Source organism: Mirounga leonina, unplaced genomic scaffold (assembly GCF_011800145.1).
Source record: "Mirounga leonina isolate KUSES-001 unplaced genomic scaffold, KU_Mleo_1.0 Mir_152, whole genome shotgun sequence".
In the NCBI taxonomy this organism is placed as follows: Eukaryota; Metazoa; Chordata; class Mammalia; order Carnivora; family Phocidae; genus Mirounga; species Mirounga leonina.
In genome coordinates this window covers 17,441,829-17,457,639 of record NW_023270380.1, presented here as the reverse complement: position 1 = coordinate 17,457,639, position 15,811 = coordinate 17,441,829, and the positions used below count along the sequence as shown (strand labels likewise).

The 15,811-nt window shown below is 43.4% G+C and overlaps 1 protein-coding gene across 6 annotated transcripts in view; it reads left to right on the top strand.

Annotated features, from left to right (window-relative positions):
• The first annotated feature begins 234 nt into the window (after nucleotides 1-234).
• Nucleotides 235-15,811, top strand: part of ZWINT (ZW10 interacting kinetochore protein) — a 50,498-nt gene continuing 34,921 nt past the window's right edge. For 3 of the 6 annotated variants that reach the window (XM_035008620.1, XM_035008621.1, XM_035008617.1), the window contains exons 1-8: nucleotides 235-321; nucleotides 924-1,014; nucleotides 1,163-1,286; nucleotides 1,429-1,595; nucleotides 1,739-1,795; nucleotides 2,309-2,451; nucleotides 2,526-2,685; nucleotides 2,780-2,902. In XM_035008620.1, coding sequence (XP_034864511.1) covers nucleotides 281-321; nucleotides 924-1,014; nucleotides 1,163-1,286; nucleotides 1,429-1,595; nucleotides 1,739-1,795; nucleotides 2,309-2,451; nucleotides 2,526-2,685; nucleotides 2,780-2,857 — 861 coding nt within the window. In that variant the 5' untranslated portion in view covers nucleotides 235-280 and the 3' untranslated portion in view covers nucleotides 2,858-2,902. Of the gene's footprint in view, nucleotides 322-923; nucleotides 1,015-1,162; nucleotides 1,287-1,428; nucleotides 1,596-1,738; nucleotides 1,796-2,308; nucleotides 2,452-2,525; nucleotides 2,686-2,779; nucleotides 5,516-15,811 lie in introns of those variants that run through there. The other 3 variants (XM_035008619.1, XM_035008616.1, XM_035008622.1) reach the window with 3 other exon arrangements.

The window sequence follows — 15,811 nt, the reverse complement described above, 5'->3', positions numbered from 1 at the left end:
CGGGCCTGGCCCACGCCACGCCTCCAGGCTCAGCACCGCCTACGGGCAGCGCGCATGCGCAGGATTCCGGCGCGCCGGCCGCGCCCAGCCACGACCGCGCCGGCGCCAAACATCCAGAGTTCCAACCGCTCGTCCGTGCCTGCCAATCAGAGTGCACGCTGACCCTTGGTTCCCGCCCACTGGCCCCGCAGCCAATCACCTGCCCCGGCGCGCAGCCGCGGCGAATCCAAAGGGCAGTGCGGGCGGGGGACGGAAGAGCAGAAGCCAGCCGCCCGCAGGGATGGAGGAGGCAGAGGCCGGGGCGCGAGCTTCAGCGCTAGAGTAAGCTAGCTGCCAGCCGGGGGCGGGCGGGGAGGGCCCTGCAGGACCCAGGGTACCCCCCGGGGGTCCCGGCAGCCCGCTGTGCCGGCCGCGGCGAATGCGAGAGGGACTGCGCTCTCCCGGCGCGCGCACAACACGGCGAGTTCCCGCGCACTTGACGTCCCCTCGCGGGTAGCGGCGTCCTCGCAGGACACGTATGGGAGGGTCACTTAGCTTCTCTGCCCCGCGTCCATGCGCATTCCCCCATCCTTGCCTGCCTGGGGGGCGCTGCAGGCCCCAGCGGGGAAGGACCAGGAGAGCCTGGAACCAACCTCCTCAGACCCTGCCCCAGGACGCTCCCTGTCTGGGACCCCCGCTGCCCATCAGAGCGGGGCCTCTTGTCTTCCTGTCCCTGTGTTTCCCTGACTCTTCTTGCTCTGCTTAGCTTTGCTCAGGGCACGTATTGTCTTTATACACACGCCGTTCCTGCTCCCAGATACCCTGCAGGCTACCGGTCAGGGCAAGACTTGGCATTGGTACGGGTCTGTACGCGTCTGTGCACGCCAGCGGGCCAGGACGAGCACCCCAGGAGTCTCCCGTTTCCCCTGTCTGCTTCACCTCAGGGCCCTGGCCAAGCTGGCAGACATCCTGGAGCCCATCGGCCGGCAAGAGGAGGCAGAACTGCCGGCCCAGATCCTGGCGGAGTTTGTGATGGTATGTGCAGGATGGGCAGCTGGGGCCTCTCCTGGGTCTTCTCCGGGAACTACTGGGCAGCACCGATGGCGGGCGCCCTGGAAGGCAGTCTCAGCCTGCGGCACACACAGGTAATGATGTTCCCTGCCTCTGCCCACTCTCCAAACAGGACTCCCGCAAGAAGGACAAGCTGCTCTGCAGCCAGCTTCAGGTAGTAGACTTCTTGCAGAATTTCTTGGCTCAGGAGGACGTTGTCCAAGAACTAGACCCCTTGGCTTCTGAAGACACCAGCCGTGAGTGGGCACCGGGGTGGGATGGGGAAGTAAGGGGATGTCAGTCGGGTCAGCTCTTTGGCTGATGGGAAGACAGAGGCCCAGTGTTGCAGGCAGGCAGGCCATTCTCCCTTATGTTCTCATCCTCGGTGGCTCCTTTCAGGGCAGAAGGCACTTGCGGCCAAGGAGCAATGGAAGGAGCTGAAGGCCACCTACCAAGAGCATGTGGAAGCCATCACAGGTGCCCTGACCCAGGCCTTGCCCACAATGGAGGAGGCTCAGAGGAAGCGGGCGCAGCTCCTGGGAGCCCTGGAAGAGCTCCAGGCCAAGGTGAGCCAGGCTGAGGGGAGAGGAGGGCAGGCAGAGAGGAGGGAAAGGGCGTGCATGCTGGGCTGGGCCTACTGGCCACCTCCCAGAATCCAACCAGAAAAACACTCCTCTCCTCCTTGTTCTCCTCCTCTGCTTCCCTACAGAAGCAGGTGGCCACGGAGAGACTGAGGACAGCCCAGAAGCAGTGGCAGCTGCAACAGGTGGGTCCACACCCCTAGGAAAATCTCCCTTCCCCGCCACCGTGCCGTTGCATGGGCTCAGTCCTCTGCCTGGAGTCCCTCTGCCTCTTCTCTTGTGCGGTGTTATAGCACAGGTACCAGCATCCTCACTTCCTGTGTTACGACTTTGGGCCGTCCCCTCACTTCCTGTGCTTCCGGGTCTTGCTTGTGACGTGGAGGCGACATTAGCACCTACGGTACAGAGCTTAGTTGATGAAATCGCTAGCAGAGCAAGTGCTTATGTGGACACATGGCAGCACATAGCAGACTGAATGAGTTATCATGTTTGTGCCCCTTTTCTCCTGAATGCTTCACACTGGAATAGCTCATTCTCACCCTTTTTCTCTAGGGCCCTTGTTTTGCCTAAAGTGGGTAGGGTCCCTCTTTCCATCTGTGGGTCTGAGCCCCAAGTTGGGTCTAGCCTGGAGGGGTTAAGAGAGTGGCTGTAAGTCCTGCGCATCTGAGGAGCCGTGTCTGCCTTCTCATTCCTGGTAGGAGAAGCACCTTCAGCACCTGGCAGAAGCCTCTGCGGAGGTGAGGCAGCGGCAGAGAGGGACGCAGCAGGAGCTTGAGCGGCTGTCTCAGGAACTTGGAAGACTGCAGGAGCAGGCGGGGCAGAAGCAGGACACGCTTCACAGGTGAGGCTGGGAGTGTGAGCTGCAGACCCAGCGTGGTCCAGTTTCCCTTCCTTACAGCCTGCCTCTCCTTCCAGGCACCAGACCTTCCTCCAGCTGCTGTGTACTCTGCAGGGTCAGCCGCCATTCCCTGAGGCAGAGGCAGAGCTGCCACGGAAGCTGGACCTTCCTGAGGGTGAGCCCCAGGAGCAGAAGCCTGGAGCTATCGTAGGGAAGGACAGGAGTGTGCCGTCCAAGGTGAACTGAGAGGTGGGCCGGGGGCTGGGGAGGTGCAGAAAGAAGCTGGGAGGTAGGCCTCACCCAGCACCCATACCCTGTCTCCGTCCCTAAGGCTGATGGCCCACAGCCTGCTGGAGATGCGAGCTTGCCTGAGCTTCCTGAGGGACAGCAACATGGGAAAGGAACCTAGAGCAGGTCAGACTCCAGCTCAGGCCTTGGTGTCCCTGGACTGCAGGTACGGAAGGAGGGAGACCTCTGGTCTCTGTCTCTGGGCTCTGTTTTCACAGAGGGGACAGGAGGTGGGAAGGAGCAAGGATTTATCTATAGCTGAAGCTTATCGCCACATCCTGTGCCCAGCCTGCCCTGGACCAACCCCTGTCTGTCTTCCTGAATCCCCTAGTCCCACGCTTATTGCAGGATGGACTAGGAACTCCTCTGAGTGCAGCCTGGTTTCTGACCATGATGGGGGTGTGTTCTGGATTCTGTTAGTTAAAAGCCCTAGAGCTCTCAGTTATCTCTTTTCCTATGTTGGTGGGAAGAGCCACACTTGAAGCCAACAGTATGACAGGTGCTGGGACTGGTGTGAATAGAGAGGGTGCAGATGGGAAGGGGGCCCTGGCCTGGAGCCTCCGGGGCTGCTTGTCCAAATCCATATGAATCAAACATGCTGAGCTGATTAATTCGGGGAGGAGGAGAGTGCTTTGTGCAGGTGGTTAGATACGGGAAGATAATTTTAATTGCTGACCCAAACATTGATTGAATCCGTGCTTTGTGCCAGGCCCCTTGCTATGAACTGAAGCTACAGCAGCGGGCTTGTCTGATAGTCCTTGGCTGTGGGGAACATAATGAGCGTGAACAATAAACAGGTCAATACCTGATTGCAGAGTATGGGAAAACAAACTAAAACAATAGTATGGTAAATTTAGAGCGGTAGTAACAAGAGAGACCCTCATCTGCGGGGGGGTGTGTGTGTGTTCTTTGTTCTGTCTTTTCGCCTCCGCTCCTCCATGTGTCTCTTGCTGGGTGCAGGGACAGTGGGGGTATAGGCGTGTGGGAGAGATTATCTCCCTGATTGGGAGCGTGGGGCTGCTGGCGAAGAGAGAGGGATGCCAGTGACAGCTGCAGTGGGAAACCCATTCTTCAGCTTAGAACAGGACCCTCCCGTGTGAGCAAGACCTAAGCATCTCTGAGAAAGAGACACTGGGGCTTTGCTTTTGGCAAGAGAGTTTCAAGAGACACTGGGCTCTGCTGTGTCTCCGACCAGGATGCCTTCTTGGAGGTGGAGATTGAGATCCTTGCTCACACTGATCATTTGCTCTGCTTTTCTCAGGTCCTGAGTGTTCTAATTACTCTTTTGAATGTGTTGGCCCCATTGTTTAGGTATGAAATGTGACAGATAACAGAGGTCTTTGAAGACTCAGTCATGATGGAGTGAGGGGGTCGGTGAGGATTGAGGATACTTCTCTAGGGAGCACACACATACCCGGAGAGGCTCCCTTTGTCTGCCCATCCACCTCCTCACAGGTGGTTCTGAATGTAGCCTTCTAGCAACCCACATAGCAGTCCTATCCTTCCGCTGCTTCCCGCTGGGTGGGCTCCCCTCCCCTGCATTCTGGTTTATTTCTGTAGTCTTGTAGACCCTGAAATTTTTATGGTATGCAGGGGAGAGCAGGAATACCCACGCTGAGGAAGGAGGGCCTACCAGGGGGCGCTGGGGTATGTGTTGGGATGGTGTGGACTCACCATGTCCTTGCACACATGGTGGCTGACAGAGAGTCAGCAGGGACGGGAAGATACTCCCTGGAGCCCTGCAGGTGGAGGTCAAGGATGATGTCCTGAGAGGCTCCGCGTCAGCGGACAGGGGAAGAGATTGGGCAGATGCACAGTAGTCAGACTTAGACCTCTGAGGAACTTCTGGGAACCAGCTTTGTCTCGAGGAGTATGGACGAGTCAGTGCATATATGAGGCCAAAGGGGAGGGGAGGCTTGAGTGTTTTATTGGCCAGTGTGGTCCGTGGCGTTGGTGTTCTGCACTGACAGCTCAGGAATTGGGGTTTATTTTCAGATAGGAGCTGGATCTCAGCTTCTAGCTGCTCTGTCGTCCCTTAGGTTCCCCTAAATACTGTCCTTGTTTATTGTTCTTGCATCAAGCATTCGTGTGCAAGGTGGGAGCCTCCCCCTGAGAAATTGTGGTCTCTGCTGCCTGCTGAGCATCTCCTCTTCCTGTTCTCCATCTGACGGAGGGACACGGAGACCAGTGAGGTGCAGGGAGGGATGGACACTAGTCAGGACTGGAAGTATCCTTGATAAACAAAAGGGATGGTAGGCTTAGTCCAATTACATAAAAACTCTGATTTCCATAAGAATAACGTTTTCCTTTTAAACAAAATTTTCTTTTGTGGTGAAATATTATTTTGCTTTTTTTCCCTGAGTTTTATTTTCATATTTTCTAGCTACTGTCACATTTTTCTAAGAATTTTTCATTTCTAATTTTTTAAGCTTATTGGTATAAAGTTGTGATGATTTTTTTTTTATCCTTTTAATGTTTACAGCCTGTTGTAGGATGTTAGACTCCTGATGTTTTTATGTCTTACCTGAATTTCCCTTTGATCTATCTTCATATGTTCATTCAGTTTCAAATATTGAAAGAGTCAGAGATTGGCTTTTGTCATCCAGCGTTGTATGTCAGTTCTGACTCATCAATTTGTAGTCCTGTCTCCATCTCCGACCTTCTGTGTTTTGGTGGAGAAGAACTTTTTTGGTAAACTTTTAATTTGTATCGGTTGATAAACTTGTGTATTTGGTTCTTGATTTGTTTTCTTAAATAAACATGTAAGGCTATACATTTTTTTCTGGTTTTCTCTTAAGTATTTTCATGCTCATTCAACTTACAGAATTTTTTCTTTCCCATTATAATTATTTGATTTATGAGTTTCTTAGAAAAATAATTTTGAAATTTTCTACTCTATATGAGAAGATAATTTTTCTAAGTTTATTCTACTTTGGTCAAAGAATGTCCTCTATATAATAAACACTTTGAAGTTTGGTGAAGGGAGCAGTTGGAGCCATGAATGTGGTCTCTCTCTTTTTTTATGTTTCACGTGGATTTGAAAAGAACGTCTCTTTTGGAATTGTCATGTGTGGTGATTTCTATATGTCTGTTAGATTATGCTTGTTATGTGTTCGGTTAATCTTCTGTATACTTAATTATTGTTTTCTGATTATCACCTTCTGAGAGGTGTGTTCAGGTCTCCAAGTGTGACAGTGGATCTGTTTATTTCTCTTTCTGGTTCTGGTAAAGTTTGCTTTACATGCTCTGTGGCTGCTTGATGAAGGCATGGCACGTTGACACGCATGTCTTTCTTCTAAACGGAACTTGACAGTCGTCTGGTGGCCTCCTCCATCTCTGGGTGAGTGTTCCTTAGCTTGAGATGGGATGAATACCAGTACACCCCAGCCTGCTCCCTTACCGATCCCTCGCCTGCTCCGTCTCTCCCACAACCTTCTGAGTTTCAACCTTTCTTTATCCTTGTGTGTTTCACCTATTTTTTTTAAAGCAGTTTTTTTTTTTTTTTTTAAGATTTTATTTATTTATTTGACAGAGAGAGAGACAGCGAGAGAGGGAACACAAGCAGGGGGAGTGGGAGAGGGAGAAGCAGGCTTCCCGCTGAGCAGGGAGCCCGATGCGGGGCTCGATCCCAGGACCCCAGGATCATGAGATGAGCTGAAGGCAGATGCTTAACAACTGAGCCACCCAGGCGCCCCTGTGTTTCACTTTTATACCACTGTTTTTAAAGATCCAGTTTCATAATTTTTGTCCCTAAGATTTTGTATTTGTGTCACGTTTTTCGTTCACTCTCCCTTTTTTTTTTTTTTAACTTTATTATGTTATGTTAATCACCATACATTACATCATTAGGTTTTGATGTAGTGTTCCATGATTCATTGTTTGTGCATAACACCCAGTGCTCCATGCAGAACGTGCCCTCTTTAATACCCATCGCCAGGCTAACCCATCCTCCCACCCCCCTCCCCTCTAGAACCCTCAGTTTGTTTCTCAGAGTCCATTGTCTCTCATGGTTCGTCTACCCCTCCGATTTCCCCCGCTTCATTCTTCCCCTCCCACCACCTTCTTCTTCTTCTTTTTTTTTTTTTTAACATATAATATTTGTTTCAGGGGTACAGGTCTGTGATTCATCAGTCTTGCACAATTCACAGTGCTCACCCACGTACCCTCCCCAATGTCTATCACCCAGCCACCCCACCACTCCAGCAGCCCTCAGTTTGTTTCCTGAGATTAAGAATTCCTCATATCAGTGAGGTCATATGATACATGTCTTTCTCTGATTGACTTATTTCGCTTAGCATAATACCCTCCAGTTCCATCCACGTCGTTGCAAATGGCAATATTTTGTTCCTTTTGATGGCTCCATAACATTCCATTGTGTGTGTGTGTGTGTGTGTGTATACATATATATACACACACACACATACACCACATCTTCTTTATCCGTTCATCTGTTGATGGACATCTTGGCTCTTTCCATAGTTTGGCTATTGTGGACATTGCTGCTGTAAACATTGGGGTGCAGGTGCCCCTTTGAATCACTACATTTGTATCTTTGTCTCCCTTATTTCTTATATATTCCTTTTTTGCCTCTGGTTTTGTTTATTTATCATTTCGTTTTCATTCCTTTTATCTTTTTCTTCTAAAGTCCTTCACTGATTATTATCCCAGTTTAGCTTTGAAGTCTATAGTAAAGTATAACAAGTACTGAAGCTTAGAAGACTTGACCGTTGACGATACTCTGAACTAATGATGTTTTTGTCCAGTTTATTACTTCTAGCCTATTCTGTTCTCGGAAGTTGGACTTCCTGTTCTCTACAGTGTTTTGTTCATATTCACTCATTTACTTTGATTTTTTTTTGCCTGCTTGATTTTTATATGTCAGAGCTTTCATATAGGATAATGTCCCCACCTGAAATACATGTATCAGACTTTCTTGGTTATGGTCTGGAGGCTGTATAACACTTCAGTATTTCTTACTATGGAATGTTTTTATTTTATTCTCATTCTTTTTTTTTTTTTTTAAGGTTTTATTTATTTATTTGAGAGGGAGAGCAAGAGTGCACAAGCAGGGGCAGGCAGAGGAAGAGGGAGAAGCAGGCTTCCTCCTGAGCAAGGAGCCCAATGTGGGACTCTATCCCAGAACCCTGGGATCATGACCTGAGCTGAAGCAGATGTTTAACCGACTAAGCTACCCAGGCGCCCCTTTTGTTCTCATTCTTTAAAGATGTTTTTATTACATAGAGAATGTTTAGTAGACAGGTAGTTTCATTTAAAACATTGAAGATCTTGTCCTGTGATTATCTGGCTTTCACTTTGCTGATAGAAGTCAGCTGCTTGGGGCGCCTGGGTGGCTCAGTAGCTAAGTGTCTGCCTTCGGCTCAGGTCATGGTCCCAGGGTCCTGGGATCAAGCCCTTCATTGGGCTCCCTGCTCGGTGGGAAGCCTGCTTCTCCCTCTCCCACTCCCCCTGCTTGTGTTCCCTCTCTTGCTGTGTCTCTCTCTGTCAAATAAATAAATAAAATCTTAAAAAAAACAAAAAAGTCAGCTGCCTGTTAAAAGCTCTTCCTATATGTCTGGATCATTTATTCATTCATTCTAAAGTTAGTTGGGCTTGCTAAATCTGAAATTACCAGTCTTTAAACAGTTCTGGAGTTTTTTCAGCCTGTTTAAAAAATGGTCTTACCTCTTCTGTACAAGCTTCTTCCACACCAGTTAGACATCAGTTAGGTTTTTTAACTTCGTTCTTCATGTTACATAAACTTTCTCTTATATTTATAATTTTTTCTCTCTAGAATGCATCTTTAGATGCTTTCCTTTATTTTGTTAACTGTATGTTACTAACCTGTTGTTTTATCATTCGTTTCTTAATTTTTGTTCTTGATTTTCAAGCAGATATAGTAGACCTCAGTTTACATTATTTGGATTTTTGTTGTTATTCTGGCCTACGTTTTGAGCTTATCTTTTCTCGTCTTAATACAACATATACAGGCCTTTTGTTCTCTGTGTTGGAAAGGTTCATGATTTCCATCTTTGCGGGCCTGGATCCTTTATCACATACGCTCCCTATTTCTGTTTCGTGGTCCATTTTGATGGAACTCTATTGTTGAGAATTCTTGTGGCTGGTTACAGAGTTGAGAAGATTTGTTTTTACTTCTGTCAGTCGCTTGTGGATACCACCAATACAACATTTAGAAAAAATGTTTAAAGATACATGTTAATGTTCTTTATGTCTCTCCTCATTTTCATTCTGCTGTTTGAAGATTTTATTTCTTTTTCATTAATATTTCTCAGAGATTTTTTTTCTATCTTTCAAAAGCACAAGCTTTTGGCATTATTTTAATATTGCTTTAATGTTCTTTCATTATTTTCCTTTCCAAGGTACCATCCTACAATTCCTTATTGAATTCTATTTTTATGTGACTTATTTCTGCCAGGAAGATATTCTTGTTAACACTGGATAGTTTCAGCAAAGTAAATACCTCTCATTCTTTCTTGACAATGTTAAAATTTGTAAGACTAAGGTTTCACTTTGAATATTCTACCCTATGTGAGAAGAAAGCTATTCTAGAATAAAAGAATAATATAAAATATATGTGTTCTATAATAACAAATTAAATGATAATAAAAGAAAGTTATTCTAACCATTCTAGGATCTATGGTTAATATACCTCATTCCTGTCTTATACAATTTATGCAACTTTTTGTATTCCAATTTGTATGTGTCTTCTTTGAGGCAATTATGTATACATTTTGAAATACAGAGTGTGAAATTAAACTAATTTCATTATTACTAGCCTAGTCTTTAAATGGCCCATGTGCTCCTTTGAACACTGGGCTCTGAGGAATTTAGTGTTTGGGTCTTGATATACTTTGATTTTGAAATGTAGGGTAACCTAGGCATTAGGTCTCAGTCTCAGGAATTAACATCTTTTATGTTTGTTTCAGGCCTTTTTAAACAGTTTTTTTTTGGGGGGGGGGAGTGTACATTCTTTTATTGATGTTGTTAAATTGAATTTCTATAACTGTTGACATAGTTATAAAAAAGGCCGTGTTAATCTTCACGGAGCTCTGCAATATACAAAAATTAGCTGTTGGATGCCATATTCCCATGTATTTCTAAATTTTAAATTGCCAGATGGGTTTTAGCAAATACACCTATCCAAGGCATGCATGATTCATTTCATCCTGCATTTCTTAGTTATTAAGTCCTAGTGAAGGAGTTGATAATTACTTAAATGGATTGATTACTATAGGCCTAAAATAGTGTTTTGAAATAGAAAAAAGGGGTAAACCCAGAACTATTTTCAGAGGCTAACCAGACTATTGTAAGAGATTATCACATGTAAGCATTATAAAAGAAGTAAATGAAGAAAAAATATGTATGTGTGTGCACAAGAATTTGTTTTATTTACACCATACTATAAAAAATGATAGAAAAAACTAATTGAGTTGGGAGTCATCAAAGTAGGGTTTGTTTATGAAAGAATGAATGAGTTTAAATTATGCTATAGATTCTCAGTGTTATAAAATTGTGTTGCAAAAACTTAAGGTCTAATTTTAATAACCAATCATAAACAGTAAGCATATCAGTTTCATTAATTAAAATACGAGTTTAAAAGGTAGGTATATTAATTTTCAAGTTTTTCATGTAAGTTATCAGTGGACAAGAAGTTACGCTTTATGTGGCTTTGAGGGAAAATACTCTTTAGGGACAGAGGCCAGTCCCCCTTCTCCATATCTGGATTACCTGGCCCAGATGCTCTAGAAATAAAAGAGGAATTTAAAGTAATGTGTTTAGTGAAGTTTGGCTCTCCTTCTGGTTGATTGGATCACTCCATGAGGACAGCAGACTGCTGTGGAGGATGTACAGCTTTGTATTTGGAAACTCTGCTCTTGATGATGACTGAGACTCTAGTTTATTGCAGTGCGTTGTTTTCAACATGAGAAAGATGAGTTCAATCCTAAAAAATATACATAAACACAGCAGAGAGCATGCAGATCCGAGGGAGGAAGGAATTACACTGCTCCTTTCAGGTCCAGATCCTGCCGTTCACCACTGGTACTCCTCATTCCTCTGTTTGGGAACATGCGTAACTTTATCCACAAGTGAACACACACTGGTGCCTCCATACTTTGAAAGGACTTAGTAAATGTTCCTTGGGTTCTGTTCAGGGAAGATTTCCCAAAGAGCTGCCCCTTGAGCTCAATTTTAAACAAATGAAATTATCTGGAGGCTGTTTCATCATTTATTGAATGTCAGCTATGTGCTGAACATAAGTTTGGATGATTAAAAAAAAAAGATAAAGACAATCAGTTTAAATTTGAAGACAGGAAGGAAGAATCTGTTAAACTAATTCTCGGGGCACCTAGGTGGCTCAGTCAATTAAGCGTCTGCCTTTGGCTCAGGTCATGATCCCGGGGTCCTGGGATCGAGCCCCACGTTGGGCTCCCCTGCTCAGTGGGGAGTCTGCTTCTCTCTCTCCCTCTGCTCTCGCTCATTTTTTTTTTTTTTAAAGATTTTATTTATTTGGCAGTTAGCACAAGCAGGGGGAGCGGCAGGCAGAGGGAGAGGGAGAAGCAGGCTCCCCACTGAGCAGGGAGCCCGATGCGGGGCTTGATCCCAGGACCCTGAGATCATGACCTGAGCCGGAGGCCGATGTTTAATGACTGAGCCACCCAGGCGTCCCTCTCTCACTCCCTCTCAAGTAAATGAATAAAATCTTAAAGAAAGTAGGTAGAATAGAGTGATCACAATTATAAGCAAGTACATGTTATACCCACCAAAGCCATCACTAAAGCGTTTCAGTGACTAGTATTCTTGGATGGTGGTAGTTACCCATTGGAACAAGTGTATACCAACTAGAAACTGATGAACTGCTTTTCCCCGGCTCACTGCTTTTTAGTGTGTGAGTCACTGAAGGCTCATGACTCTGAGAACATTGGAAAGCATTTTCAACAATGCAGAATTATTGTGCCTGAGTAATATTCTGCTTATCAAAGTTTTAGGGACTAACAGTTGAAAATAGGAAGGGAAAAAAACCTCAGCCATAATTTAAAATGTTTATGATAAAGAATGGTGACCAACTTCCCATCAATTTGCCAAATGAGTATGGTTGTTAGACAATACCCTATGACTACCAAAATAACTTTAGTTTTAATAATTATGTTGAACGGTATTCAGAGATACTGGAATGTAAAGATAAGAGGAGCTTTACTTGAGGTGCCCCAGTCACCCTTGGTGCTAGCAACAGGCTGTTCTTACTCTTTTGAAAAAGAAGAGAAATCTTATTTGATTAAAAAAAAAAAAAAGTTTGGTTGCCATCATAAGAGATTTTCTGTTTTACGCCTTCCGTGTAGCTCTGTCCCATCTCAGAAATTTTCAGCAACTGATTTGCTAATTAACTTTAACTCTCTTGGGGTGGCGGCAGCGATCTGAAGAAGTAGGTAGTGCAAACAAATGTGACGTTTATAAGAACAAAAAGGAAAGGCTAGTAGATACTCAGCTAATTCTGATAATCATTGTTATATGTCTTATGTCTTTTGTATTGGAGAACGACTAAAACTGGGGGGTTCCATGCACCTCAAGGAAACAGTTTTCTATCTAATTAATGAAATGGGGTTTTTTTGCTTTTGGATGTTCTACAACAGTGTTACTGGTGTGAGTCTACCTGTAATTTAGCAGTCACGTTGTCTAGGTTGAACAGGTGATAGTCTGGCAGGTGGTAGTGAGGGTTTCCATAAAAGGTTTACAGTTTTTGGCAAATTTCTTGCCTTGTTTGTTCTTTTTCTGAAATTGTGTGTGTGTGTGTGTGCACGTGCGTGCATGTGTGCATGCATGCACACAGACCCGGTCATATTCATAAAGTGTGCTCCTTTATATTTTGAGGCTAAGTTGATACTTACATGCAGATTCAGAATTGTACTAACTCCCTGATAATTTTTTCTATTAGTATGTATTGATGATGCACTTAACAAACTTTTCTGAGCACCTACATGCCAGTTACTTTTCCATTTTTTAATAAAAATATATTTGACACTTAACATTGCATAAATGTAAGTTGTAAAACATGTTAATTTGATTGTTGATGTATTGTACTGCAATTGCCATTGTAGTGTGGAGGTACCAGAATTAGCACCTCTGTCACATTATTTAATTATCATTTCTTCTAGTGGTTAGAATAATTAAGTTCTAGTCTCTTAGCAAGTTTGGTGGTGATCCTGCAGTATTGTCTTTGTTCATTACACTGTGCGTTAGATCTCTAGGGCTTATTTACTACTCCTTGCAGGTTTGTCCCATAAACAATGTCAGTCCTATTTTCCCGACCCTCATCCTCTGGTTATCACCATTGTGTTCTGTTTTCATGAGTTTGGCTTTTTTGATTCCACATGTAAGTATACCATACATTACTTGCCTTTCTCTTCTGACATACCTCACTTAGCATAATTGCTCAGAGTCCATCCATGTTGTCTCAAATGGCAAGATGTTCTTCGTTCATGTGGCTGGAAAATATGTATACCATGTGTATATACATGAATATATACCATACATATGGATAATATATATAACATAATATATATGCATCACATCTTCTTTATCAGTTCCTCCATCGATGAACATTTAGGTTGTTCCCATGTCTTGGCTATTGTGAATAATGCAGTGAACATGGGAGTTCAGATATGTCTTTGATATATTGTTTTCATTTCCTTTGGGTGTATACACAGAAATGGAGTTGCCAGTGCATCTGGTAGATATGTTTTTAATTTTTTGAGGAACCCCTGTATTGTTTTACATATTGGCTGAACCAGTACACATTTCCACCAACAGTGAGGAGGGTCCCCTTTTCTCCACATCCTCACCATACTTGGTCTCTGTCCTTGATTCTAGCTAGTCTAACAGGTATGACGTGGTATCTCATGGTGGTTTTGGTTTGTCTTTCCCTGATGATGAGTGATGTTGAGCATTTGTTCATGTACCCGTTTGCAATATGGATGTCTTTGGAGAAATGTCTATTCAGTTACTGTGCCCATTTACTTATTTTTTTTATCATGTATGTTACTGAGTTGTCTGAATTCTTTGTATATTTTGGATATTAACCCCTGTTAGATATGTCTGGTTTGCAAAAATGTTCTGCCCTTCTGTAGGTTGCCTTTTCATTTTGTTACTTGTTTCTTTTGCTGTGCAGAAGCTTTTAAGTTTTATGTATTCCCATTTGCTGATTTTTGTTTTTGTTCAACGTTTGTGCTTTTAGTGTCCTCTCCAAAAACCATTGCCAAATGCAATATGAAGGAACTTCTTCCCTGCATTTTCTTCTAGGAGTGTTATGGTGTCAGTGTTATGTTTCAATCTTTGATCCATTTTGGGTGAATTTCTGTGAGTGCTGTAGGATAGCGGTCCAATTTCTTTGTTCTGCATGTGTTTTTTCAATGTTCTCAGCACCATTTATTAGAGATTATTCTTTCTCCATTGGGTGCTCTTGGCCCCTTGTGGAACACTAGCTGACAGTATATGTGGAAGTTTAATGCTGAGCTCTGTGTTCTGTTCTCTTGGTGTGTGTGTCTGTATTTATGCTAGTTTTTATTAACCATGGTTTGTAGTATACTCAGGAAGTGTGATACCTCCAGCTTTGTTCTTCCCCAGCATTGCTTTGGCTATCCAGGGTCTTTTCTGGTTCCATATAAATTTTAGATTTTGTTTTGTTTTCTTTTTAGTTTCTTTGAAGCAGTTGGAATTTTGATGGGGATTGTGTTGAATCTATAGATGGCTTTGGATAGTATGGACATTGTAACTATTAATTCTTTCAATCCATGAACACAAGATGTCTTTCCATTTGTGTCTTCAACTTCTTTCAGCAAGGTCTTGTACTTTTCAATATACAGATCTTTCACCCCCTTGATTAAAGTTATTCCTAGGTATTTGAGTGTTTTTGAAGCTATTGTAAGTAGGGTAGTTTTCTTTATTTCATTTTTGGATGTTACATCATTAGTATATAGAAATGCAACTGCTTGTCATATGCTGATTTTATATCCTGCAACTTTCCTGAAGTTCCAACAGTTTTTTGGTAGTGTTCTTGGGATTTTGTATATATTTTGTATATACAAAATCAAATCATCTGCAAATAATAGCAGTTATACTTCTTCCTTTCCAATTTGGATGCCTTACTTGTGTTGACTAAATGCTCTAGCTAGGACTTCCAGTAGTGTATGGAGTAAGACGGGTGAGAGTGGGCATCCTTGTCTTTTTCTTGATCTTAGAGGAAAAGCTTTCAAAATTTCTATGTTGAGTATAATGTTAGTTATGGGTTTGTTGTATATGGCCTTTATTATGTTGAATTGTGTTCTTTCCGTACCCAATTTGTTGAGGGTTTTATCAGGAAAGGATGTTGCATTTTGTCAAATGCCTTTTCATCATCTATTGTGATGATCACGTGAATTTTCTAATCTGTTAATGTGCTGTATTACATTTATTGATTTGTGTATATTTGAACCATCCTTGCATCCCAGGGATAAATCCCACTTGGTCATGGTGTATGATCATTATTATGTGTTTTGAACTTTTTAATGTGTTTGCCAATATTTTGTTGACATTTTTTGCATCTATATTCATCAGGGATGTTGGTCTATAATTTTACATTCTTGTAGTGTTCTTTTCTGGCTTTGGTTACATGGTAATATTGGCATCCTAGAATAAACTTGGAGGTGTTCCCCGCTCTTCATTTTTTGGGGGGGGGGGGGGTTGGTTTTTTTTTTTTTTTTTTTTGAATGCATTAACTCTTCTTTAAATATTTGGTTGAATTCACCAGTGAAGCCATCTGGTCCTAGAGTTTTCTGTGTTAGGTTTTTGATTACTGATTCAATTACTTTACTAGTTATTGGTCTGTTCAGATTTTCTCCTCTCTTTATTCAGTCTTTGTATATGTTGTGTTACTAGAAATTCATCCACTTCTTGTAGGTTATATTTGTTGGCATATAATTATTTATATAGTCTGTTAAGATCCTGTATATTTCTGTAGTATCAGTTGATTTTTAATTTTATTTATTTGAGTCTTCTTTCTTTTTTAACTAGTCTAGCAAAGGGT